The 10,485-nt window shown below is 39.5% G+C and overlaps 1 protein-coding gene across 1 annotated transcript; it reads right to left on the bottom strand.

The window, feature by feature from the left end:
* Positions 1-309: 309 nt before the first annotated feature.
* On the bottom strand, positions 310-7,822 carry fbxl5 (F-box and leucine-rich repeat protein 5). Its single transcript, XM_044361109.1, has 11 exons — positions 7,694-7,822; positions 6,752-6,967; positions 5,707-5,802; positions 5,343-5,538; positions 4,041-4,226; positions 3,791-3,916; positions 2,875-3,029; positions 2,693-2,775; positions 1,770-2,495; positions 1,141-1,289; positions 310-658 (listed from the first exon to the last, which is right to left on the bottom strand). The coding sequence occupies exons 1-11, from the start codon at positions 7,775-7,777 to the stop codon at positions 582-584; spliced, it is 2,094 nt and encodes a 697-aa protein (XP_044217044.1). The 5' UTR covers positions 7,778-7,822; the 3' UTR covers positions 310-581.
* Positions 7,823-10,485: the final 2,663 nt, after the last annotated feature.

The following is a 10,485-nucleotide window of genomic DNA, read 5'->3' as shown; positions in this document are numbered from 1 at the left end:
GACATACTGCATGTAATCACTCTGACCCTTAACCGTCAATAACATGACTGTCAAGAACTGTCAGCTTCATTCTAAAGGGAGGCATCCATTCAATTGTTTCATGTTCCACGTCACCATCAATTTAATGACAAGCTTGTTTAAGATGGAAAAAGTAAAGTTTATCAATTTGATGCTACAGTCAGGTTTACACTACACTGATTATAAATGAGTCAACTAAACACCAGTGGGGGAAGCAGACTTATGTAAATCAGTATAGTTATAGTGAAAAAGTATCATGGTTTAACTACAGAAAACACTAAGTACTTGGTGTTCATGTTTCTTTAGTTTTTTACTTCTTCAAAACCAAATGAAGGAACCAGAATGTACATTTGCAGACACTTCAGATCTATCGTCACCCCTTAATCTTTTCCTTTTTCTAAAGGATTAATTCCATTAAATACAGATGGAAATGGAAATAACAGGAGCAAAATTACAGTTTCATCCAGAAACATTTTTAAGTGACACAAAATACAGCAAATGGTATTTCCAGGATAAAGTGCAATAAAAGGAGACGTGACAATAGAGAGCGGTGCTTGGCGAGATCACTCTCCAGAGCGACAGCAGGCCCTGAAGCCACACTGCAGGTTCTGACATCCGCTGGCCGTGTCTGCATGAGGACCTGGAGAAAAACACCACACGGTGGTCATACGCTGTACAGCAGGAATGTGCAAAGCTTTTGTTTTTATTTATGTATTATATGCCCTTACAGCCACAATCTACACAAATATTTTTAAAAAACTGATTGTTATTATATATTAGATAATATCTGAATTATTATTTAAAAATATAACTTTAAATAAAGCACTGACAGTGAATACTGAAGGTATCACACTGGCTACTGTAATGCCTACTTACCTTCCACCTCAGCAGCATCGGTTACTTACACTAGGACACATGCTATGTGGGTGGTTAGTAATGTTTGTTAAAGTTGCCACATACTGCAACATGTCTGCTCACAAATCAACATTCACTGTGACATCTTCACACACAGTTTAACATAACACTGTTTCCCAAGTACCTTGCTAGACAAGAGCATGAGCATGTACAATTCTGTGTTTCAGAGGAAATAGGACCCCTAGCAGTTTCACATGTGAGTGTTACCGTTGATGTTGTCGCAGTAATAGAAGTGTTCATCATTGAGGGAAGGACAGGCTGACACCAGCTCCTTCAGCCCCACCTCAGTGATGAAGAGGCAGCCAGACAAGTTGAGATGCTCCAGGACAGGAAGCCCTCCACGCTGAGACAGAGCCCTGAAACACAAGCACGAACACTGATGATCCCCTCTTAATCTCATAAAAGGTAATACTGAGACTATTATGTAATGTGATGTATGATAAACAGCATTACAAGGTAATAACTGATGGAAATATAACTTAATGAGCACTCAAACTGCCTAAATGCAAAAGGTTGCAGGGAGGAGTTTGCCAGCAAGTGCTCGTATAAATGACAACACAAACACAAGTTAATACACCATCCTGTGTAGTCAGCTCGCACTGAAAATAACACTGTTCACCATTCAATGTTTTGAAACTTCATCAATACAAGCTGATAAAATGTTTTTTCACCAGACAAAGATGAGTCACTTAAATCTCACTGCCTCAGGTCTGTTTATGGAGATACTAACCTCTCAAATAAATCCATGTAAACCCAGGTTAGTCTGGCAAATAATGTTATTATAATTATAAAAGAAATGTTAGTTAGTTTGAAGCAAACCAATAAGTGATCTTTACCTTAAGCCCAAATCTGTGACTTGATAACATCCAGAGAGACTGAGAAGTCTCAGGGAGCGTTTTGCCTCTGATTGGTCAGTCCTGTTTTCATGCTCCCGACACTGCATCCCCCCAAATGAGGAGCATTTAGTCCGAAATTCTGCAGTGCTGCTTTTGGTGGTGCCTGACTCGCACTGAGGCCCAGTAAAAGTCCTGAGGGCCATGTCATTAGTGCAGCAGGTGGAGTGACCACAAAACATTTCTCCAGAAATGGCATACTGCTGATGCAAAAAGGAGACGTTTGAGCCAGTCCTGTGCCCGCGCCTCCTTCTCCTCCTGCAACAGAATGAGCTTCCCACAAGCTGTGTCTCTACAAAGCTTTCTGCTTCAGGAAGAGACAACCCGCCGCGACGGGTCCACTCTGCAGCATCTTCAATATCAACAAGGTCTGAGGGGTCCAGGACCCACACCCGTGTGGGGGTGCAGGCGGCACCCCAACGGCCTGTCCCCTGCTTGAAAATGATGGCTTGGCGCTTCCGCCCACCTGCGTGTAGGTTTCTCTCATCCATGAGCGTGATGGGTATTGGGGAACTTTTAAGAAGCTTGGCTCGTCGGTCTGAGCGTTTGTCAAAAGGGGCAAGGTCACCCAGCCCAACAGACAGTTTCTTCAGGGTGTGATCTGTAATTTTCTCACACCCGGACAAATCCAGGTGCTCCAGAGAGAGACATGCTCCAAGAGATGACCAGCTGGAAGAGGAAGGATAGCAAAAACTTAGTGATGAGTATTGAGTGAATTTACTGTACAATAAAACAAAAGTTGACCAGGGCTGGCTCATGGCAAAGAGCTAGGAAACCTAATCTTAATCCACTGTGTGGACCCACTACATAAACTTTGGATGTACATAATCAGAAATAATTTTTCAGTAATTATTTTTACTAGTTACCTGTCAAATGCAAAATCTGTAACATCAGTCTGGGTCAGGTCCAGATGAGTAATATTGGGGCAGAGACTGAGGATTTGGCGCACCTGAAAAGTGGACAAAAGTACAGTTGACATTCATTTTTTACAAGATTAAGATGGTATTGTGTGATTACAGCATTAAAACTAAAATTTTGCACTGCATACCATTTTACTAGAGACTGTAGAACTGTACGCCAGAACAACGGACTTGACAGATGGACCCACAGCTGGCAGAAGGTTCTGGATGAGCCCATTCAGGAGCCTCTTCTCCCGCTGAGCAGTGTTAATTGCCAGGGAGCCCTCTGTATGGCCCGACACATCTAACATGAACAAGAGCAAGGATGACATCATTTACTCAATTTAGATGTAGAGCTAATTTTATTCATCACTTGTAAAGTATAAACTAAAAACAAACACAATTAGTTTTCAGTCACACTATGCATTTCTTACTTTAAATCAACAAGATAACCAATCAGAAACATTATGCAGTTTTAAACTTCACTGTCAAAGACTATTATTAGAAATGTCAAAGCCAGCCAGTTTACGCTTTTTGAACCCAGTGTTAATAAAGATTCATGTTAGTAGACTTTTTGGGTGCCTTATCCAGATATGATTTTCTATAACATGAACATTTCATGAGCCTTTTGCTGCTAAAAGCAGTGGTCATTGTGTATGTAAATGCAAAAGCTGGTGATTTAATTGCTTGCTAGAGGCAGGGTGAATGGGTTTGAAACTAGCAATAGCACATACTACCTAATTATACCTTTTTGTCACCACAGTGTTTCCCCTATAATAGTACACACCTGGCGGGCCGTCATGCCAATGAGAACCCAAAAATAACGTGAAATATCTATTCATTTCTATTCATTTGGAAAACAATAATCATTTGTGTTTGGGAGTTTTGGAGAGACTCAGCAGCTGTCGCCACCACCCTAAAGCAGTCAACCTAGGGGAAACACTGCAGCTTGTTTCTGAATGATCGTTACATACTGCAGGTGCTACATAAATACCAGTTGTGTACACTGAAATACTGTTTTCGTCACCAAACGAGGTGTGCACTTCCCTGAAGACAAAACCTCACCAGACTCATCAACATCAGCATCCTCATCCCATTCCTGGTAGGCCCGGCCCTCATTCTGCCGACTCTTCACCCACTCCTCATCCGGCTCCTGGTCCAGATCCCCAGGTGGGCCACTATAATAATCACCTACATTAGACACACAAACATTTATTAGCATAATACGAAGCAATTGTTAAATAAATGAGATTCTCAGTTGTGAGCAAAGTTTCATTTTACACTGTAGGGAAATGATCAGCTATCACTAGCCTACCTCTGGCCCAGCGCACAGGGTAGAGGTGCCTCCACAGAGAGCCGGTCTTGGCCAGGTCTGACCAAGAGGTGCACACTTGACTACAGTGACACAGGTCTTCAGGGCTCAAATAGTGGAACAGCCTCAGCATGATTTCTGTAGGAAGCTGGGAGATGTGGGTTGAAGAATTCCCGTTCTGTTCCAATTCTGAGGAAGAAGACAAGACAGCTTTGATGGTTACTGACTCAAATACTGAAAATTTGAAATGCACCTCTTAAAAAGCTATCCACTGTCCAAGACAATCTATTCTTTCATTAAACTAATGACATAAGTGCTTAAACATTGCACTGATTGAAATAAAAGCACTGTAGGAACTATTTTCAGTTATATGTAAATATTTGTGTTGTTTATGTTTACACTTCTGACCACCGGGCAGAGCTTCCTTGTTTTGGGATAATTGAGAGTTGTACTAAAGGAGGTCAAGGAGGAGGTGTTGCTGATTTGTGAGAGTGGCATGCAGTGCCCCAGTTTGTTTATGCCCAATTATTTTGTGTTGGCATTTTGTGGAACAGCTTGGTCTGCTTCATGTAAAAGGCTACAATGGACAATACTGAGCTGAAACAATCTGTATAATAAAACTGAATTCTTGATTATAGGAAGCAAACAAAGGTCACTACTAAATCTCACAGTAGAACCCCCTAAGTGGCTTTTTAAGTATAGCACTTTTAAGTACAAGCACTGCAAGTCCTAGACAAAACTGTTGGGCTGCAAATATTTTCATTTTTAATCAACTTTTTGTAGTTAGTTGTTTGTTTTGTTTATAAAATAACAAAAATGCTAGAAATGCCCATAATAATCAAACCAGAGCCTGTGGGGATAGTGTTTATTTGAAGTGAAGTGTTTATTTTGACTGATCCCAGTTAAAGGGAAATTCCGGGATTTTTCAAGCTGGACCCTATCTTCCCGTTATTTGGGGTCTAAGCGACTAATGATGAAAAAAAATTTTGGACTTGGTTGAGCATTGAGTGAGATCACTTCAGCCAGCAACAGTGAAACAGAAAGCAATGTAATCCTTGTACATCAACTACAAGTGCTTGTTTTTGCCACTGACAGGCTCAGATTGTTAATACAAGTGTCTGACAACAAAAGTAAACACAGGAACTCGCCACCTGTAGCAGCATTATGGCTAACTACATAGGGATCAATGTCCGGGGCTACTCAAACTCAACTTCACACAGCAGCGGTAATGAACACAGCCGGGGCTGAACACTGGAGAAACTGCTTCACTAAAGGACGGCATGTAAGCATAAAAAACTCACTAACCATAATCTGTCTTCTCATGATCGGCATATTTAAAGGCTTTTTGCAGCTCCTCTGCCTGGCTCCACAAACGGAATCCTTTCAGCACCTCAGCGGCACAGTCCCATTGCTGTTGGCTGCAGTGTTGTGCTATCACCTGTTTCTTGATGTCCTTCAGCTCCTCATAGGTGAAGTACTGCATAAGCATAGGCTGAAACACCTGCAACGCATCTCCTTAGTTTATAAAAATATTTGCGACAGTGCAACTCACTGGGGTATGAACAAACACATCTTCATGAACACAATTTCCTCTTACCAATTCTTTGGGGAATCATTCAGTTAAAAGATGTTTATATTAAAAACAAAAAGAAATGTGAACATCTTATACCTCTTCCTCTTCTTTCATGTGGGGCAGAAAGTCCTGTGTGAAAGCTTCTAGTCTCTCCTTCAGCTGCTGGGCATAGTTAAGTTGCTCATATTCACTCTAAAAAAACACATACCAGTTATTCATTTATGGAATCCCTTAAAACATTTACAATCTCAATTGCAACATCTACTGGTTCAGTTTTTTCATAACTTAATGACAAAATGTGTTGTCACCTGTTTTTGCGGTAGCTGGATTAGTAGACATGGCAATAATGATTTATTTTTCATACATCATATTTTGAACAACCTCTTTGTAAACTGAGGAAAATTCTACATAAACTGCCAACATTTTTTTTTTTTTTAAAATCTCATCACAATATTATTTCTCTCAGTAGAAACATCTTTCCCTAAGGACACTGTGCAGGATCTCAATCCAAAGCAACAGAATGTCCCTTTCTATTTTACAAGCTGACTGGAGCAGAGAGCGGAAGTTAAGATTTACACAATTGCATCATTCTGGAAAGCCCATTTTTTGGTTTGCCCATGGCTTGAGAGAGAACAATGACTCTTGTCTCTTGATAAGCAGATCACAAAAACAACCCTGGCTCGATTATATAAATCATTCCATTTATTTCTGTATCTGGCCATTTTCTCAGGAAATAAAATCTCAAGTTGTACAGTTGAGACAAAAACTTGGTTTTGATTCATGGTATGAAAATTGATCTTACAATATGTCAAATGGCTTCAATATAATATTTAAAAAAGGAGATACATTATAATTTCCTCCTGTTTACAGTTAGCATCTATACATGACAAATAACACGTCTGGTGTTGATGTTTGAACAGCAATCTTTGTGTGGCTAACATGATAGTTATTCTAATGACATGGTGTTACCCCACCATTGGGCATCGAGTACCATCTGAGGTCTGCAGAACTCATGTATGCTTTCCATATAAGCACAGCCTAGTATTTCTCTGCCTGGGCCAAACGTAAAACCGTTGCAGAAATAGATTGAGGGCCATGGCATGACAGTAAATGATTCTTTAAAACATCTATGCATATTTACCTTAACGTTGTGCAGCCCCTTTTCAAAGAGGGACAGCATCTCTGAGAGTTTGTTGTCAGAGTGCACATTGTACACAGTGCAGCAGCGCTGTTGCAACAGGCCAATGATGTATTCATTCTCAATCTGTTCATGCATCTTGAACTCCTTGAAGGTGGCGCACAGTGACTGAAGAAATGAGCGGAAATCATTGTTGTTGGAGAAGTTGGTTTTAGACAGCTGTGAAAAACAAAAAGAAACTTTTAGTCACGCATTCTTAAATGTATCGTCAATTTCTTCTTATACTGAAATCCATGTGAAAAGTATTTTCTAACATTAGGTCAGAATAGTTCCCGCGTAACCCAACACAACAGCTGTCTTATGACAGAGGATGTAAACTTAGAAAGCCAAAAGTACACTCAGACAGCCAAAAGTGCAACATTAACACAGTTTACGTCACCCGTCGTGTATTAACGTTTGCTTGTGTCTCAAAATAAGCTTATCTGACACGTACCGTTAGCTTTAAAGAACATTATTTCAACAAACAGCCTGAAACTGTTCTAATGTCATTTACAGCTTGGTTTGTGGGGAGGCATTAGAAACTGAGTTGTGATACTTAAAGCTTGTTGCATAACAAGCTATCTGGCAAGTTAGTTAGGCTAGCTGATCCAGTTAGCAAGCCTTAGCTGGGCGGAGGACGGGGAAGTTCATTGAGAGCAACCAAATACGTGCTTCACAGTTCTGATAAAGTAAATGCTTCAATGTAAAGCTAACGTTTAAAAGCAGGAAGCTACCAAATGACCCGAATATAGCAGTGAGACAAACATCCGATGGTCAATACTGAGTGCTGTATATGGAACAAGTTAGCTAGCGTGCTAGCTGGCGTTCTCTCGTCGTTTGGGCAAACGCCGTCATATATTCCTTTATAAAACTCTAAAATGACGACCGACATTTAATTATACGTACCTTTTCGCAATATAGGCCCACCAGCTGTTTCATTCGCCAGTGTGGGCCAGTAAAAACATCCACCTCGTCCGGAAAGGGAGCCATCTTCGCACACTGAGCCTCAGTGCGTCATCTGCACAGCGATACAATCAAACACGGAGGCGTGCGCCAGCGAGTCACGTGACTGAAAATAACGTAGCATAAAACGGTCAAACGGCGCACAGTACTGATCCTGGATCAGTGTTTGAATAAAGGGTTATACACGTTTCACTGTAACTCCAGGGAATATCCGTTCTCAGACCAGCAAGCGTGATTTTAGAAATTTTGGAATACACTTGGAAATCTGGGAATAAAAAATAAAAACACCAGTTTAGAAGCAAGATTTTCTGAAGTTATATAATAGCTTTTGTGCCTTAAAGATCTCTTCCAGACATGTTTAAGATGAATATAAAATACTCTACTTTGAATAATAGTTTGAGTCTGATATGTTTTTTTCCACAAAAAATGTTCAATTGTCTTGTTCAAATCCTTCAAATTACATCTACTCCTTCTCCCTCATTAAAAATTCCTGAATCGATAAATATGCAAATATATTTCATTACAGAAGTTTAAGTACTTCACAGAAGATGTCCTCTACTTCACTGTAAAAGTCTATTCTCAGTGTTTGTGCACTGGAGGCTTCAAGTTTCCACATCACAATTGTGTAAATTGAATATTGAACCAGGATTGGCTTCAAAACTACTGTATTTGTGACATCACAAATCATGCTCATAGGCCCACCACTTAAAATTGGATTCTCAATGAGCACAGAGAAGATAGATAGATAGATAGATAGATAGATAGATAGATAGATAGATAGATAGATAGATAGATAGATACTTTATTGATACTTACAGGAAATTACTTTGTTACAGCAGCTACATTCACAGTCAAGACAACCACAGGAGACATCTAACACTGAACATAACACATCTAAAACTAAGCACAAAAATACTAAAATAAATTACTTAAATACCTAATTGTACTAATAAAGCAATACAAAATATATGTAATATACACAATGTGTAATGTGCAACATGTGACTTGTATTATCTATAAATATAACATGAAAAAAATATATACATGTATAAATATATGCACACACATATATACATAAATACACAGTATACAATATTATACTGTACATACACCACAGTAATTATTTGTGCACATTAAACAGTCTGATGGCAGCTGCTGAACCACCTCCAGAGCATGAAGTGGGTGTGTGGGATTGTTCATCATTGAGTTCAGCTTTGAGAGCATTGTCACCTCTGCCTCCTGCTGAATTGTGTCCAGTTCAGTCCCAATGATGGCGCTCGCCTTCCTGATCAGTTTGTTAATTCTGTTCCTGTCTGCTGCACAGGCACCCTCCCCCCAGCACACCACAACAAAGAGAGCAAACAGAGCACTGGCCACCACAGTCTGGTAGAAGGTGCACAGTAGAGGCCTGCAGATGTTAGGATTTTGGCCTTCTTTGCCCCTTTTTGGACACTACCTCCATGTGGATGGTCCAATCCAGCTTGTTGTCCAGCTCTGTAACTGGAGACAAGTTCCACCTCGGTACCCTGATTGATAACTGGAACTGGTTTGGGCTTCTTTCTCCTAAAATCCACAACCATCTCCTTAGTCTTTACATTGTTGAGCTGTAGATGGTTGTGGTTGCACCAATCCACAAAGTTCCCTCTATACAGCCAACAACTGCTGAGTCATCTGAAAATTGTGCAGTTTGACACAGCCTTCTAGTGTCAAACTCATACATACATACATTATTCTGCACATTGAAGCTCAAACTTCCAACTGAAGGAACATGAAGAAACGGACATTTTTGAGTGGAGGGGGACTTTCAATTTTTAATAGGTGAAGTGCAAAATCCAGACATTTTAATCTAGATGTGAAATATTAATAGATATGAAGTAACATGTCTTTTTTACCATTTAATATTTATTTCAGCACTCCTTGCACCCTTCACTTCTTTGCACTGTTTGAATCCTGTTTAGAGTCCACAGAATATATACATAGTAATTCCTTGTGTATATTTCTCAAGATTGTTGTGTTGTTATTCTGTGTAAGTACATTGAGAGTCACTTAACCAGAGTCATTTTAAGAGTCAGTCTGATGTTCATACAATTTTACGGTGGAGTATTAGTATTAGTCGTAATACTACGAGAAAAAAGTCATAATATCAGATTTAACCACAGATAGCCCTGCAGTTAAGCTTCCAGCCATTTCCTCTTCCACAAAAATAAGCAATTTCTTCCTAGTCCATGTGGTTCTTTCTTTGGAATAGACACAGTCATTTGCACAATCATTTCAAAGTCCTGATACTCATAATCTGGTGTTGATGTGCCAACCCTTGTCAAAAAGTCCTGTAGGATTTTCATCTTTTCCAATAGAATCCTTTATGATTCCCATAAATTTCTAAAAATCCTATAGGAATTCTAAAGGAAAAGATTTTGGTTCTTTTTTTATTTTCTCAGTCTTATTGAAAATCAGTTTTGCCTATAAATGTCGAAAAATCATAGACAAGACTTTTGATCCCCTTTATAAGAAAAAATGTTTGGTTCTTGTAGGATTTTCACAGTTCTATTGGAAATCAGATTTATTTTCTATTATGTTTTACAAGACTTTTATTAATTTTTACAAGAATCACCAATAGGACTTATTCCTTACATCAAAAACACACTTGGTTCCAGTGATCAGAATTAAAGATTTGAACGAAGTGTCTCTTTCATAGCTCCACTGAAAAACTGGTTTATGCATTAATCTCCTCTAGG

Source organism: Thunnus albacares, chromosome 9 (assembly GCF_914725855.1).
Source record: "Thunnus albacares chromosome 9, fThuAlb1.1, whole genome shotgun sequence".
Lineage (NCBI taxonomy): Eukaryota > Metazoa > Chordata > Actinopteri > Scombriformes > Scombridae > Thunnus > Thunnus albacares.
Note: the sequence above shows the minus strand (reverse complement) of the source record. Positions and strands in the feature narration are given on the sequence as shown.